This window comes from Sinohyriopsis cumingii, chromosome 8, assembly GCF_028554795.1.
Source record: "Sinohyriopsis cumingii isolate HCF-2022 chromosome 8, ASM2855479v2, whole genome shotgun sequence".
Taxonomy (NCBI): Eukaryota; Metazoa; Mollusca; class Bivalvia; order Unionida; family Unionidae; genus Sinohyriopsis; species Sinohyriopsis cumingii.
In genome coordinates this window covers 22259595-22277894 of record NC_142968.1, presented here as the reverse complement: position 1 = coordinate 22277894, position 18300 = coordinate 22259595, and the positions used below count along the sequence as shown (strand labels likewise).

The 18300-nt window shown below is 35.0% G+C and overlaps 1 protein-coding gene across 3 annotated transcripts in view; it reads left to right on the top strand.

Moving 5' to 3' along the window:
• The first annotated feature begins 838 nt into the window (after positions 1-838).
• Positions 839-18300, top strand: part of LOC149793126 (general transcription factor IIE subunit 2-like) — a 43737-nt gene continuing 26275 nt past the window's right edge. The window contains exons 1-5 of one of the 3 annotated variants that reach the window (XM_089967044.1): positions 863-967; positions 2466-2606; positions 7055-7226; positions 10912-11033; positions 17701-17808. In XM_089967044.1, coding sequence (XP_089823170.1) covers positions 7085-7226; positions 10912-11033; positions 17701-17808 — 372 coding nt within the window. In that variant the 5' untranslated portion in view covers positions 863-967; positions 2466-2606; positions 7055-7084. Of the gene's footprint in view, positions 968-2465; positions 2607-4121; positions 4190-7054; positions 7227-10911; positions 11034-17700; positions 17809-18300 lie in introns of all 3 variants that reach the window. The other 2 variants (XM_089967043.1, XM_089967042.1) reach the window with 2 other exon arrangements.

Below are 18300 nucleotides of genomic sequence, written 5' to 3'. Positions count from 1 at the left end.
CTTTCTTTCTTTCTTTCTTTCTATCTATCTATGATTTTTTAAAGAGAAGAAAGAGCAGAAGGTTGGAAAAGGAGTTTCTTAATGGATAAAACAACCAATGTAACCTATTTTTTGTTGCTTTACTCTGGTCAATTATAATTCAGGTACGAGACTATTTGATCTACAAAAACTGAAATGAAATGCTCCTTTCTTGTACTATTTCTCATCAGCTCCTACGTAATGTAAAAGCATCAGCCAAAATATGTAATAAAACATACAATGAAATAACCTATTAAATATACAGTATTGTCTTGGATGCAACTATTCAATTTCCAGTACCACTCTTTTATAAATATAGATAGAAAAAGAAGAAGCAAATAATCGCAAAAATATAACAAATACTTAAAATGCTGCTTGAAATTGATCGAGAAAATTTTGATTATGTAGATGAATCTTGTGATTATTTCTTGTGATACAAAACTACAATACTTCTTTGTAATGATTGTTGCTTAAGCAGATTCATGGAAAATGTTTGTTTCAAAATATCTCAAATGGACCACTCACTTTGAATTACTGCTGCAATAATTTACCCAGTTTTATTCATAAATTAATGATCTATCAATAGTTCAGTACATAAAATTCTATTTTCCTTGAAAACAAATCTCATGGACATGTGAACAGTTTTGTTATACACATATACCGCTTTCAAATAAATCATAAAATATCACGTGAAACTTCTTTGAGAATAATTATAATTAACATTTATGTCAGAAAACAATAAAATAGTAAGTATTTTTGACATTTATCTATTTTTTCCCCGGTATTTTAGGTTTGTTCCGGTATTTTTGTTTTTTGTTCCGGAATCTTTTATTTGTTCCTGGTTGTTCCGGTAAATAGTTGAACTCGCTATTACTCTTTAAGTTGTGAATATTTTTTATTCGGTATTGTACGTTTTGATGTATTTGGTGAAACTGGAAATAGTGGAAATGTGAGTGTGTAAAATCAGTTTATTTGACTTACGTTTCTTTAGAACGATGCATTTTTGATTATGCATGGGCTTTCACGTCACTTATGTTTAAATTTACTGTACTGTATACAATTGGGATTAATAGGATCAACACCAATGTTAGTCCTACAACGTAACAACGTACGACGCCTCACATGATATTTTTGTTGTAGTGCTACATAAAATAACATGTGATGTGTCTTATATTGTAGGACTACATTATTATAATCTGAAACCTTCTGTTCGACCTATGTGTTTGCATAAAATTGATCTTCCAGAATTAGAACACATTCAACAAAACAATAGATATACAGTTATAAAAAAAGAAGTTAAGGCAATTAACTGAAGCTTTCTCATTATTTAGAGTAAATTGTCAAGAGATGGCTGCATATTACTGACTTCTCTGTAGATCTGGAGTCCAGAGAGAGCTGCACATTACTGACTAACCAGTACGTGTAGTCTAGAGACAACTGCATATTATGAACTTCTTTGTACATATAGTCTAGAGACAACTGCGTATTATGAACTTCTTTGTACATATAGAGACAACTGCGTATTACTGACTTCTTTGTATTATAGTATAGAGACATCTGCATATTGCTGACTTCTCTGTACACATAGTCTAGAGACAGCTGCATATTACTGACTTCTCTGTACATTTGGAGTCCAGAGATAGCTGTGCATTACTGACTTCTCTGTTGATTTGGAGTCCAGAGACAGCTGTGCATTACTGACTTCTCTGTTGATTTGGAGTCCAGAGATAGCTGTGCATTTCTGACTTCTCTGTACAGAAGGCCTTTCAAGACACTCCCATGGTTGCTTACTGATGAGGACATACGTTAAAGATCCTTTTGGTGGCCGTTTGAACTCAAGCCATAGTATTAGAAGCAGGAACATAAAATGTAAGGTTATATGTTGTCTAATCTGCATTAAGACCGCAGTGTTTATACTTGTGAATGGCATTGCCTATAACCATGTACAAAACAGTAAACAAATGAACATTCCCATGACAGAGAAGCAGGTACTAGCGGTTCTAGTTAAATGGAATATTTTCAAATCGCGTCTTAAGATGACAATCTAGTGGGATATGACTATTAATTTTTAAAGTATGTATGATTTTGACACTGAATCTGGCATAGAAGGGAAAAAGCTGAAGTTGATGAGAATAGATTGTAGTGTACCACCAATCAGGTTGATCTAATGCTGGTAAAGTATTACTGTATATATCTGCTTATAAGTCGAGTCAAAATGCAAATGACAATGATCCTGATGTGCCTGCAGGTAAGGGTCTATGGTGTTTGCTCTATTGATTACTCCAAACAAACTGCACAGACCCAGATCATCATTATGCACCAGCAGATCTGGGTCTGTGCAGTTTACAGCTGGACTCTTCTTATAAGTGAGTATATTTGGTAAGTTACATTATTTACCTTTGAAAAATATGTTTGTTAATGTTACCTTGATTACTAATATATTACAGTGTGACCCCATTATGACACGGCCATTGGGAGCCATAGAACCGGCTGTGTTATAGACCAAACTGTGTTATAAGCATCCATGTCAGTTGGCTGAAGAAAATGATGCATGTAATTTGTGGCAGGTGAAGGGCTAATCAAAGCAGGTGCAAAAAAGCATGCTTTATTGGCACAGTTACCATCTGAAATAAATGCATATTAAATGAGAAATACACCTGTAGTGAAAACAGATTGCATATGTAATGTTTTACTATATTCAGAGAATCATGCATTGGTACATATACTTGTATACTGTTTACATACATACATACACACACACACACACACACATATATATATATATATATATATATATATATATATATATATATATATATATATATATATATATATATATTCCCTAGGGGTACAAGACTGAGAGCAAAAATCTCCCTGGTGCAAATGAGGGTAAAGGGAATATATATATATATAATATATATATATATATATATATATATATATATATATATATATATATATATATGAGAATACTACCTATATACTACATGTATATGAAATTTCAGGAGCCATGTCACAATCATCTTATATTAGAATTTATATGCAATCTCTTCTCCAAAATGTTAATAAATTTTCTACATGTTATTTTTTGTGCTATTTTATAAGAAATCTTTCTCATTCACAAGAAAAGTACATATACTACGGTAGATGAAATTTTGGGAGCCACATGATGATCATGTTATATCTGAATTCATGTTTTAATGGAGCGTGCTATTATGGGGTCACAGGGTATTTAAAAGAAACACAGTTTTAAGTCTGTAAGTCACCATATGGTTTCTTAATCATTGTAGGTGCTACAATGCACTTCTCCAGACTATGCCTGGATGCATTCATATATCAAATTTTTTTTGCATCATGTATGTAGGAGTAGGATGACAGTATAAAAACGGTTCCTTTGGGATGTTGGACCTAAATTATTGGATGTATTCAACAAAGATATATATTGCTGAATCCTGTCATGATTAGAGGTAAAACTTGTACAAAAAATTCAATAACCACAAGTTGATTGAGGTTGACATACATATGATAACGACAGTCATTTGGTCAGTTTTTGAAAATTGGCGAGTTTTTTTTATATATTGGCCATTTTTGTGGCGTGTTTCTTATAATACTAATTAAACTGCGTCATTTCAGTTTTTGTAAACAATGTACAGGTTGAAAAGTTTTGATTAATCTATACATCAGTGCATGAGACTGCTTCTGTTAGGAATTTGTCAACAGGAGTTATGTACAGTATTAAGACATAGTTTAAGATGTGTCAATATAAACATCATTTACTTAAACATTTGTACCATCCACCATGTGGTGAAACACCTGAAATATAAGAATGAATAGTCATAATAACAAAGTCAGAAAAAGGTTAAAACAGAACCTGCCAACCATTTCACTAGCTGGACACTCTGTACCGTCCCTCAAAATGCTGTCCGCTGGGTAAAATCACAGATGGACTGACAATGAATGTGGCCATAAAAAGAAATATTGGACACTGCAGATACATGTACATGTGTTCCCATTTTAGTCATTTGTTCTGTTATAATTTTGCTTCACTGTGCCAAAACATAAATATAGTGTTGTGTGTTTGTGTCTGTATATGTTTCTTATAGCCCCCTGAGGATGATGTTGCTTTAGGTTGAAGTCTTTATATCAAACCTCTGGAAATGCTTATCCAGTGGTAATTATATTTTATCTTATTAAAACTATAATCCTGTTGGACATTTGTAAGCATCAATCTTCTTTTTCTTTTTTATGACATCTGTAAAATTCATCAACAGATTTAAGTTATACACTGCCGTACCCAAGTCAGACTATACATAATGTCATGCATAAAGTCAGGCTATCCTCCTGTTGGCTTTGTTCACACATTCAGCTAGTCATATGTTTATCAATGTTCCTCTAGGCTAGAAATCTGTGCAGTTTAAGACTAACATGTAATTTATTATTGCTATTAAAATGTATTTTTTGAGTAAGCTAATTTTATGATGTAATACTTTGTTTTCATTGTCATTCCCTCCACACTCTAATGTCCTTTCAGTCTTGGTCCAAGTCCAAGAAGAATATTCCATGGGGGCGCTCACCAGATAATATGTACTTTTGAGAGAGTGACGTATGTAAGGTGAAGTAGTTCGCATTTAAAACATGCACAGTGGAGAGAATGTTGGCATACCTCTATGCTACATTAATGTAATGTGGATGATATTTCTTTTGGATATTGTACTTTTGGAAATTTTACATGATTTAAGCACACTGCTAACTAAAATGACTGCTCCCTTGTGTTAAAAAATCAGCCTGAATTAGCCTAAAGTACACTATACATAGCAGTTATTAAAATAGGGAAAATGAATTTTGCCAGACTAGACAATACCAGCTTCTGAAAGTGCAATGAATGAATCACCAAATATATAAAATGTTAAAAAAGTTATCGGCTCTTTTTTATACAATTTACCTCTGAAGTTCACGAAGTGAAAATGACCATGTAGAGCTAGCACTTTTTTGAAACGTGCACATCTGAAGTAAGGCCAAGCTTTATACTCTATAACCCATAGTACACCCATCAATCATACACCAAAATAAAGGGAATTAAAGGTTCTTTGCATTATGCCTAAGATATACAAAGTCTTTTTTAAATAGCCAGTATAACCAGTGAGGAAAGCTGGGGAAATTCTTCTTTTTTAAAATCCTAACCCTATGCAAAATACGAAACTGTAAAGTGCCACCCTAATGATGAAAGTGGCTAATGTTTCAGACTAGGATTTCATGTTGCCAGCTATTTTACACATTTTGGCCTAATCATTACACTTTATTTTGCACCTAATTAATATGTATTACACTCACCTTTATATTGATTACGCTATTCCAGTGCATTAAAAAATAAAGCATTGAAGCAAAAAAGATGTGTTTATCATTTTTATTATCTTCTTTTTAATTCCACACATAATATAATTTGAGAATTTTCTAAAAAGAATGTTGAGTAAGAATAGCATAAGAGTTAATTTGTTCATCCTAGATCTGCATGTGCTTTCCAAATTTTCTATTTGTAGCAAATGTATATGACCCATTTCCAAGAAATCAAATTTGAAATTTTTCCTTGCAGATTCATTATATTGATAACAGTTAGTGGACCAGTCTATACTTTTAAAGAAAATGGTGCACGATGTTAAGTGAAATGGGCTTTTATAGTTTAAGTTGTGGATAAAGATTGTTGGAGTAGATTGGTATTTTTTAAACTTTAAAACACAACCAATCAGAAAAAGGACAAATCAACAGGGCTTTACAAATTTGAAAAGAATATGAGAGTCATGTAATAGAGCATTTAGATTGAGCACATCGTTATGCTCATTGCAGAATTTGTTGACTTCACGATCATTCAGTGAAAGTTAGACATGTAGACTTGGTAAAGTGAGTGGAATATAAATACTTTGTATTTTGTGTTGTGCTTTTATTCTGGTTCTAATCCACATGGATTTTGCACATTTGTGCCTAGTATTTTGCTGAAGATCCAGGTTAGTCACAAAACTAATGTACATTTTTAATACACTGTCTTTTAATTGTGGCATGTAATATATAGATTAGACTTTTTATGCTCAGATTAGTATTTTTTTAACCATATATTATCAAAAATTATGCTTATACCTGTCTCAGGGATGGCATGTATGGGACTATGCTTATTTTTGTTCTATTAATAATTTAGCAGGGTATTCACCTTGGACTTGGAACTTTTGCCAGGAAAAATCATAGCATTGTAATAATAACAGTCGAATATTACATAATTCAAATTAGTTTTATCACCAGACAAATTATTGTAGACTTGGAAATCATGAAAAATTTTGTACTGCTATATTTCTTAACATACAACAACGCTACATACCACGGTATATAGTAGTTATAGTAAGGACCAATGATTTAATTTTCTGGTACAGGGGCATTGGATTTTTTTGTGTATTTTGTAGCTCTTAAAAAGCTGGACAAATATCTTTCTCTTGATTATAGCAAAATAATTAAATATTATTCATTATATTATTGAAATAAAAATTACCTTAAAATAGGAGACAATAAAAATACATGGCTCAAATGAAGATACTTCCTCCATTTAAAGAGTCAGTACTGTAAGTTGCCATCTAAATATAATTAAAGTAGGATGATAAAGTTTACACTATGGCTGACATCACATGAAAGACATTGTGCTGACATTATCAAATTTGTTCTTGAACAATGTGATCAGCAGTTTACAAGATGACAATGATGAATCTTGATTACAATTAATTATTGGATATATTATAGTAATGATTTATTAACTTGCTGCTTAAAAATGCTTGACTAGTTGTCAGTTGGGTATTTTTTAATTGATGGGTTTTGATTGTTTTTTTTCCGTCTAATATATTGTCAAAATAAAATTTTTTTGATGTACATTATAAAAGCAATGCATATATACACAAACACTTTTTGCATAATTTATGTAAACGAGTTTATAATATTTTCAAATACAGAAGTCGACTATTTAGACTGATTTGTAAAATCTTTTTTCACCTTTTTATTTCAGATTGCTGACTAAAAATCTATTCAGGTCAAAATGGATCCAGAATTGCTGAGAGAGCGCGAGGCATTCAAGAAAAGAGCCTTAGCTCAGCCTACTGTTGAAAAGAGGAAGAAACCAAAAGATGAGAACAATGAAAAAGCTGCAAAGAAGCAGAAATTGTCTTCTAAACCCCAAAGTGAGTGGTAAAGACATCATTGAATGAATACTGGTATAATAGTGTTTGATAATGACGTATAAATTGAACAAGGTAAGCAAGCAGGGTTCTCACTGGTAGTGTTGGTAATAGGTTGAAATTTTACAATTAGTCATATTGGCATGCAAGTAACTGAATTTAATACAGTGTGTTCACTTGGCTTTGTAATTTGCTTGCATTTTATGATTCCATTTAATGCCATAATTTTCTTGCTATTTTTCATTGATTTATTTGGTTTGTTCTGGAATGTTTCTATTTATATTTAGTTCTTTTACATGGCATTAATAACATCAAAGCCACATTTTAGATCAGACTGCCTTTATTCTAGCAGACCTGCCAGCTCTTATGATTTTGCCGTAAGTCTTATGAAAATTACCCTTAATATACGAACTTACTGCATGCTAACAAAAACTACAAAAAATGATCGTTGCTGAAAAGTCTGGATAGTTGAGTCATCCATGTTTTATATGGATCTGGGTTTCATCTTAGAATTATTGAAATTAGTCAGGGAACCAGACTAACTGTACAGCAGCACCCCAGATGCTTTAAACTGCACTATTTGTTTATGCAAAGCATCTGCATAATCAAACAGTTGACTATAGAATTTTTAAAAATGGTGTCCAGAAAACGATGCATGCTAAAGGTATCACCGTACCAATTGTTTTTCCATATACCTCAATGCTAATATTTTGTGAAATAAATATACTTTCTATCCTACCTTAGCATGCATGTCACACACTGTCATAGAGAACAATGTTAGATTGTCAATTTGACAAGGACAAAACCAGGTGCTCCATTGCATTTAAGAGAGATAACTCTGCTGGAAATAGACAGTGGTAAGACTTATCTAGTCACAACAGACACATTTTCAGCCATGTGTACCACATTTTAAAAAAATCATGAAAAATACAAAATATGATCTAGATAGAAATTAACATAATCTAACATGTTGCCAAGAGGCTCAGCTTTTTTTAAAGCCTAACATAAAGTACAACTCTTACATAATGCACCAGTCACAGCTAGTGTTGATGTTTATTTCTGAATACAATGTTCCCTACACCTTAAGCTCTGCCCACCTGGAGTTGTACAATTGGTACCGTTATACCTTAAGACAAAAGGAAAAATAAGCTTCTAGAAAAGTGTTAATAATCAACACAGAAAAATAAAAAGGAGTATTTAGATTCTTGTAAATAAAAGCTAGAAAGGACACAGTTAGGTTTATTGGACATCACATACCAATTTGAGTATGTCGTAGCAGGAGATGTGACTGCCGTTGTGAAATAGAATAGAGTTTCCAAGAATTATGTCCAGCTGAGAGATAGCAACAAGCCATTGAACTGCATAGGGTTTGGAACTTGAGTTTGTGCAACTGTACTAGTGGTAAATAAAGTATGCGTACTTTACATACTTTTCAGTTGAGCATAATGTTTATCGTCAATGCATCAAACTTTTAATTATGTTTTCCAGATTAACAATAGCAGTTATTGATATTTAGCTACAACTTGCTGAAACTGGTCAATTTTACGGGGAAAAATCAACTGCCTTACTGAGACGGAATTGTTAAGGTTGGCAGGTCTGTTTATGGTGTTTATATCATTTTTTGCCATTTTCACATGTGTGACACATTTACATCTAACAGATAGTTTTGAGCTGCAGTACATAACTGTGGTTATATAATCATGAGTAGCCCATTTGAGTATTAAGCTGTTGGAGTATTAAGCCATTGGAGTATTAATCCATTGGAGTATTAAGCTGTTGGAGTATTAAGCCATTGGAGTATTAAGCCATTGGAGTATTAAGCCATTGGAGTATTAAGCCATTGGAGTATTAAGCTGTTGGAGTATTAAGCTGTTGGAGTATTAAGCCATTGGAGTATTAAGCCATTGGAGTATTAAGCCTTTAATGTAGCACTCCAGGCAGCCACATGTGAAAGTAAAGTGAATAGCTGTACTTAAAGTACGGATGATTTCTGGATTACATTTGGTGCATTTATTCACATATTAAAATGGAATTTATGTGTTCAGAAAATTCTCATTTTCCCCCAGATTATCAGAATGCTGAAGGTGGCAGAGTGGTCTAAGGTATTCACTTTTTTTACAGATCATTGCCTTCTTATCTTGCCCATGTGGGTTGGAGTCTTTGGCTCTGCCAGTATGGGTATGTGAAAAGGCTTGCCATCAGCTTCTCATGGCTCAGTAGTTCTTCCAGGGGTTTTCCCAGATTTTTCTTCTACCATTTATACTGGTTGCCATGTATAGCCTATCATGTGCTTTACTCCAGTTGTCTCTACACTTGATGACGTACTTGTGTGGATGTGCCATAAAACACAGCGCAGCCACCAAACAACCTTTCAACAGCACACAAATTTAAGTATTGACTAATATGTCATTTTCAATAAAACCACAAAAAGTGGACTAGAACAATTAGACCACTATACTTTTCACTGAATATTCCAAATCTACCCATTCCTAACTCCAGACATTGACCCATAGATCATAATATAAATCTACTCATCCCTAACACCAGACAGTGGGTCATAATACAAATCTATTCATCCCTGACACCAGACAGTGGGTCATAATACAAATCTAATCACGCCTAACACCAGACAGTGGATCATAATACAAATCTATTCATCCCTAACACTAGACAGTGGGTCATAATACATATCTACTAATCCTTAACACCAGACAGTGGGTCATAATACAAATCTGTTCATCCCTAACACCAGACTGTGGTTCATAATCCCTAACACCAGATAGTGGGTCATAATACAAATTTGTTCATCCCTAACACCAGACAGTGGGTCATAATACAAATCTACTAATCCCTAACACCAGACACTAGACAGTGGGTCATAATACAAATCTGTTCATCCCTAACACTGGACAGTGGCCCATAATACAAATCTGTTCATCCCTAACACCAGGCTGTGGGTCATAATCCCTAACACCAGACAGTGGGTCATAATACAAATCTGTTCATCCCTAACACCAGACTGTGGGTCATAATCCCCAACATCAGACAGTGGGTCATAATACAGATCTGATCATCCCTAACACCAGACTGTAGGTCATAATACAAATCTAATCATCCCTAACACCAAACAGAGGGTCATAATACAAATCTGTTAATACCTAACACCAGACAATGGGTCACAATACAAAATTAATCACATACACTGTAAGATGCATCTACCTGCTGTTGCTGCTTATAAGAGGTTTGGTCAGAAAATATTTGAAAATGTCATTGTAATTAAAAGTTCGGTGCATTCGAACTTAGGCCACCATTTTCGGACCCCAGTTGTGGGAGCAAATAATGACTCACCTCTTGCACATTGTTGCCATAGCAACAACAAAACTACACAATTTCATTAACTTCCATTTTTCAGATGTTGTAAAGGATAGAACATGGATGGGTATGACAGTATCCCTAACACTTTTTAAAAAGGCACAGGGTTAATTAATTTATAGTACATTTTCAGATATGCTGATAAAGGTATATAACTATCTATTAGAACTGCAAAGACATTGGTAAAATAAGCTGATTTTACTAACTAGTATAACCACTAATGAGTGTCATCAAATCTCAAAGCACAAAACAGGTATCCTACAATAATGCATGTTTATTGTTTGTAAGTATTTTAATGAATCCTGATACATTTCAGATTCTAATGATGGCTTGACCTCTTCCACCTCTTCAGCATCACGATCTTTTGACTATAAAACTGCACAGGGGAGTTCTCAATACAAGTTCAGCATTCTGACAAAAATTGTGAAACACCTGAAGGTTAGTATTGGCTGTATATTGAACACACACTATGAGCAAAGATAGATGTTACTTTTGCTTGATGACCACTCCAGTGGCCTAGTGGTTAGAGCGTCTGCCCAGGATGCGTGAGGTCATGGGTTTGAACCCCGGCCGAATCATACCAAAGACTTATAAAAATGGTGCTAACAGCTGCCTCGCTTGGCGCACAGCATTAAGAGGTTAGTGTTAGGACTGGTTGGCCTGGTGTCAGAATAATGTGACTGGGTGGGACATCATGCTATATAATAATAATAATAATAATAATAATAATGAGGACTTTGTATACTGCCTAATCTTTAGAATCTCTAAGCGCTTTACAACATTAGACAACACCTATAAGATAAAGAACATATATTAATAATATGATTATAAAAACAAACACCATGAATTTAGAAAACATAAAAAACATGCTGAGAATATTTAAGGGAGGAAACATTATTATGTCTTTAAGTTTGTTCTTGCAGTCGAAATAAGTGAGTTTTGAGAGCACTCTTGAATGGTATCACTGTGTCATTGTGTCTAAGTTCAGTGGGCAATTCATTTCATGTTGCTGGGCCCTGTTATGCAAAAGAACGCTGTCCATATGACTTTGTTTTCATAGTGGGAATAATGAGTATACGATTGTCAGAAGAGGAGCGTAAGTATCTTGCTGGTGTGTACACACGGGTGAGGTCAGATATGTATGTTGGACTAGAGTCCGTCAATGAAACGTAGCACAGAGAACAAATTTTGTGTTTGATTCTGGATCAAATGGATAGCCAGTATAGGGTACAGAGCAGCGGGGAGGTGTGCTCTGATCGTGGTACTCTAGGTATGATTCGAGCAGGTGTGTTTTGAAGTTTCTGGAGTAGATATTGAGATGAACCAGACAGAATTGAGTTACAATAGTCCAGTCTTGAAAGTACTAATGAACACACAAGTGTCTGCAGCATGATTGCCCAGTGCTAGACATCACTTTAAGCTGCCACACTGCAGACATCATAGCGATATGACTGAACAATTGTTAAAGCTACATTAAAAATCTAAATCACACACACACACACACTTTTGCTTGATCTGGGGTCATTTTAAAATCAAATACACTTTAATCAACAGGATGTTGACTGTATTAGAAAAAAACCTATCCAGAGAGACCCCTTATGAAACTCCAAAAGTGGAATGAAATGCAGCTGTCCTTAGAGACTCCTAGTGAAGTCCCAAAAGTGGCATCAAAGACACCAGTCCTAAGAGACCCCCCCCTAATGTAGCCTCAAAAGTGGAGTCAGAGGCATATGTCCGTAGAAACCCCTAATGAAACCCCAGAAATTGAATCAGAGGCACCAGTCCTTTGAGACCCCTAATAAAATCCCAAAAGTGGAATCAAAGTCACCAGTCCTAAGAGACCCCTAATGAAACCCAAAAATTGGAATCAAAGGCACCTGTCCTAAGAGAATCCTAATGAAACACTGAAAGTGGAATCAGAGGCACCTGTCACAAGATAACCCTACCAGTGTTTCCCTTTATGGACACAAGAAAATTGATGCACATGTTTTGTTTCCGTGAATTTTTTTTTATGCAAAGGATTTGCATAATGCAGTCAGGATTTATTTAATATCCAATGCTTAGGATGAGGGAGAGCATCATGTATACTTCGAGCAGAGATGTTATTACAGAGTAGCTTCCCCTAATCTCATGAGTTCTCACATGATTTCTGTTCAACTCAGCGAGTTCCAGATGTTTAACCTCAGTGCTTGTTGCATTGTCATTAGAAAGTGATCTCCAGATTAAAATGGCATGCACTAATAAAGTAAAAGAAGCAGAACACAAAAGAGTAACTGTGGATCCAACTTTAATAAAAAATGGAGAAAATAATTCCATTGACTGGAATATGGCACATCCATCTGGGATTACTGGTGTGACTTCTGATCACATGATTGCAAAGACTGCAAAAGTGAATAATCCTTTTGTGACAGGGTTTAAAAATTTTTAAAAATCTGCCTTTGTTCACCACAAGATTTCTGGAGAACACATTATCACCCGAGGCATTCTTTCACAACAAAGAAATCAGTAAGCTTGCAGAGACATGCATTATTTGGATTATAAAATCTGGGTATCATTGAAGATTTTGTTGGTTTTTAACTTTGCTGCAAAAAAAGAAAGATTTAAAAGTTTAAGTGTAACTTACTAAAATGAAGATGAATCATTAGCCTCTTTGATTTTTGGATGAATGTGTTCTAGGAAAAAGTACAATGAAACCGATGATAGTAGACATTTTATGACAGGAAGTAAATTAACTGCAATTTGGTTAGAAAGATTTATATGGGATTTTGCGTTGGCTTATATGTAATGTGCTGGTCTATAATATTGCCACAAAAAGATTATAAGGAGACTTAAAAGTACGACTTTAAACTAAAAGGAAAATGAACTAATAAAATTATTCTTTGAATGGGAGTGCATTTGTTTGTTAATTGCGCATGCTGGTTTATTTCTATTTTGAGAGAGAGAGAGAGAGAGAGAGAGAGAGAGAGAGAATGTAAAAGTTGCAGTATCCTATTTCAAGCTGAGAAACTACGGGTCAGGTGAAAATTTGTCAGTACATTTTTGACCCACCCAACATTTTTTATTTGACCCCCAGTTCTGACACCAAGTTTTTTTTTAACCCTCAATTTCACACCACTAGGGGATACACTGACCATACTGAAACCCCTAAAGTGGAATCAAAGGCAGACCCCTAAAGAAATCCCAAAAGTGGAATCAATTTCAACTGTCCTATGAGACCCCTAATGAAATCCCAAAAGTGGAATCATAATGCAGGTTGTCCTAAGAGACCCCTATTGAAACCCCAAAAGTGAAATCAAGGCACCAGTCCTAAGAGACCCCTAATGAAACCCCAAAAGTGGAATCAAAGACACCAGCCCTAAGAGACCCCCAATGAAACCCCAAAAGTGGAATCAAAGGCAGGTAGTCCTAAGTGAACCCTAATGAAGCACCAAAAGTGGAAACGAAGGCAGGTAGTCCTGTACCAAGGATTTTTCATTTGGACATAGGTGTTAAATACCAAGCATATTTTGTGTTCTTTTAAAGACAGGTTTGACTGAAAATTATAATTGCACATAATTTTTTTTTGGTCACGCTATGCATTAAATGTATACTTCTAAACTGAGTAGAAATTTTAAAAGTGCTTTATTTCATCATGTAAACACTAAAACCATTTATATGGAGAGGACTTTGCCTTGGTTAACTTTTTGATATAAAATTTATTATAAATTTGGCATTGATTCGATCTCATAACTGCATGCAGTTTAAATTTGGTTTATTTGTATTAATGGTGCTTTTTGTCATATTGTTGGCTATATTATGCTGAGGAAATGAAAGCTGTCTATTCCAGAGACATGCCAAGGTAGCTGACCTGGGCAGTATTGAACATGCAACCTTTGGATTAGGAGTCTGAAGCTATAATAACTGAACTACTGCAGTTTCCAAGTTTAAACTAATTCATGACCTGGCATGATAGTAGATCACTCTTTAAAATTTAAGGCCTTTCATTATAATACAGTTCCTGTTATAAGGCCTTGCATTATGACACAGTTCTTGTTATAAGGTCTTTCATCATACCACAGTTCCTGTTATAAGGCCTTTCATTATAAGACAGTTCCTGCTATAAATTGGGTCTGGTCATGGATTACATTTCATTATTTGGTACATGTAAAATTATATGTATCATGTTCTGAATTATAAGGTGGTCTGATTCAATGGCATTTGACTTTATGGCTTCCATGGATGGGGGACTGTATCATGTACTTCATTATAAGGTGGTCTGATTCGATGGCATTTGACTTTATGGCTTCCATGGATGAGGGACTGTATCATGTACTTCATTATAAGGTGGTCTAATTGAATGGCATTTGACTTTATGACTTCCATGGATGAGGGACTGTATCATGTACTTCATTATAAGGTGGTCTGATTCGATGGCATTTGACTTTATGGCTTCCATGGATGTGGGACTGTATCATGTACTTCATTATATGGTGGTCTGATTCGATGGCATTTGACTTTATGGCTTCCATGGATGAGGGACTGTATCATGTACTTCATTATAAGGTGGTCTAATTGAATGGCATTTGACTTTATGGCTTCCATGGATGAGGGACTGTATCATGTACTTCATTATAAGGTGGTCTAATTGAATGGCATTTGACTTTATGACTTCCATGGATGAGGGACTGTATCATGTACTTCATTATAAGGTGGTCTGATTCGATGGCATTTGACTTTATGGCTTCCATGGATGTGGGACTGTATCATGTACTTCATTATATGGTGGTCTGATTCAATGGCATTTGACATTATGGCTTCCATGGATGTGGGACTGTATCATGTACTTCATTATATGGTGGTCTGATTCAATGGCATTTGACTTTATGGCTTCCATGGATGTGGGACTGTATCATGTACTTCATTATATGGTGGTCTAATTGAATGGCATTTGACTTTATGGCTTCCATGGATGTGGGACTGTATCATGTACTTCATTATATGGTGGTCTGATTCGATGGCATTTGACTTTATGGCTTCCATGGATGTGGACTGTATCATGTACTTCATTATAAGGTGGTCTAATTGAATGGCATTTGACTTTATGACTTCCATGGATGGGGGACTGTATCATGTACTTCATTATAAGGTGGTCTAATTGAATGGCATTTGACTTTATGGCTTCCATGGATGGGGGACTGTATCATGTACTTCATTATAAGGTGGTCTAATTGAATGGCATTTGACTTTATGACTTCCATGGATGAGGGACTGTATCATGTGCTTCATTTTAAGGTGGTCTGATTCGATGGCATTTGACTTTATGGCTTCCATGGATGTGGGACTGTATCATGTACTTCATTATATGGTGGTCTGATTCAATGGCATTTGACATTATGGCTTCCATGGATGTGGGACTGTATCATGTACTTCATTATATGGTGGTCTGATTCAATGGCATTTGACTTTATGGCTTCCATGGATGTGGGACTGTATCATGTACTTCATTATATGGTGGTCTAATTGAATGGCATTTGACTTTATGGCTTCCATGGATGTGGGACTGTATCATGTACTTCATTATATGGTGGTCTGATTCGATGGCATTTGACTTTATGGCTTCCATGGATGTGGACTGTATCATGTACTTCATTATAAGGTGGTCTAATTGAATGGCATTTGACTTTATGACTTCCATGGATGGGGGACTGTATCATGTACTTCATTATAAGGTGGTCTAATTGAATGGCATTTGACTTTATGGCTTCCATGGATGGGGGACTGTATCATGTACTTCATTATATGGTGGTCTGATTGAATGGCATTTGACTTTATGCTTCCATGGATGTGGGACTGTATCATGTACTTCATTATATGGTGGTCTAATTCAATGGCATTTGACTTTATGGCTTCCATGGATGGGGGACTGTATCATGTACTTCATTATAAGGTGGTCAAATTGAATGGCATTTGACTTTATGACTTCCATGGATGGGGGACTGTATCATGTACTTCATTATAAGGTGGTCTAATTGAATGGCATTTGACTTTATGACTTCCATGGATGGGGGACTGTATCATGTACTTCATTATAAGGTGGTCTAATTGAATGGCATTTGACTTTATGGCTTCCATGGATGTGGGACTGTATCATGTACTTCATTATAAGGTGGTCTAATTGAATGGCATTTGACTTTATGGCTTCCATGGATGTGGACTGTATCATGTACTTCATTATAAGGTGGTCTAATTGAATGGCATTTGACTTTATGGCTTCCATGGATGAGGGACTGTATCATGTACTTCATTATAAGGTGGTCTAATTGAATGGCATTTGACTTTATGGCTTCCATGGATGAGGGACTGTATCATGTACTTCATTATAAGGTGGTCTGATTCGATGGCATTTGACTTTATGGCTTCCATGGATGAGGGACTGTATCATGTACTTCATTATAAGGCGATCTCATTATAAGGTAGTTGACATTATGCCTTCCATGAACAACATTATTAGGATGGAGGGCTTTTTGGAAAATCTTAGTTGTAAGTGCAGGTAAAATGAGCATGAATTAGAACTCAACATTGAGTTTCTCCATGTATGTTTGAGAGCTCATATGTAAAAGTTATAAAATATAAGGCATGTCTTATTATCCCCATGCTTTGGCATCAAGGATATTTTGATGCCTTCATCTGTTCCTTCACCAGTCTGTTTGTCCATATGCAACTCTATCTCCTTCAAAACTCCTGAGTGGATTTTCATCCACAAAACATTGTAGTTATGTATGCTGCTAATATGAAACTCAACTGCAAGAAGTATATCGTTTTGTTATCCCCCAGCCCCGGTCCCTAGGTAGTGGCAAAGGTCAAAGAAACTGGCTTTGAAATTACTGCTGTTTTAAAAAATATATTTTGACAGACTTTAAAATTATACATGCATTCATTTTAAGAGGACAGAAATTTTATGTGATAGAGTTACAACCTCTTGGGTGCATCCCAAAGTGGCAGGCTGTGGGTTGAATAATATGTGTGGAGGGTTTAAGTTACAATCCTTGGGGGCACTCTGTGTGTGTATGTTTAGTTACAGCCCTGAGGGCACAGCCTTTTAAACATTTTCTTTTGTTACCTTCAGACCAAGCATCAAGAGGGAGACAGCTATGGTTTAGAGATTGATGAGATTTTGGATGAAACCAATATGCTTGATATCGGCAGCAAAAACAAACACTGGCTATTAACAGAGGTATTCCAAATCTAGCTTTCATAATGTATTCCATAGATCAATGATATAATGTATTCCATAGATCAATGATATAATGTATTCCATAGATCAATGATATAATGTATTCCATAGATCAATGATATAACGTATTCCATAGATCAATGATATAACGTATTCCATAGATCAATGATATAACGTATTTCATAGATCAATGATATAACATATTCCATAGATCAGTGATATAATGTATTCCATAGATCAATGATATAATGTATTCCATAGATCAATGATATGTTACACTGTGCATTGCACAGCACTTTTGTCTTGCTTGTGATTGGCGAGATACAGGTGTCGCATTTCTAGATGTGATGAGATTGGTGGTAGCAAGATTTCAGATGCTGGCCAAGTTTTGTTGAAGTTTCGTAATAACTACATTCAATTGAAACATTGATAAATATCACTACATGTCAAAAGTTTGTATTTTAATTGACTTACTGTAACAGTTATGTTTAC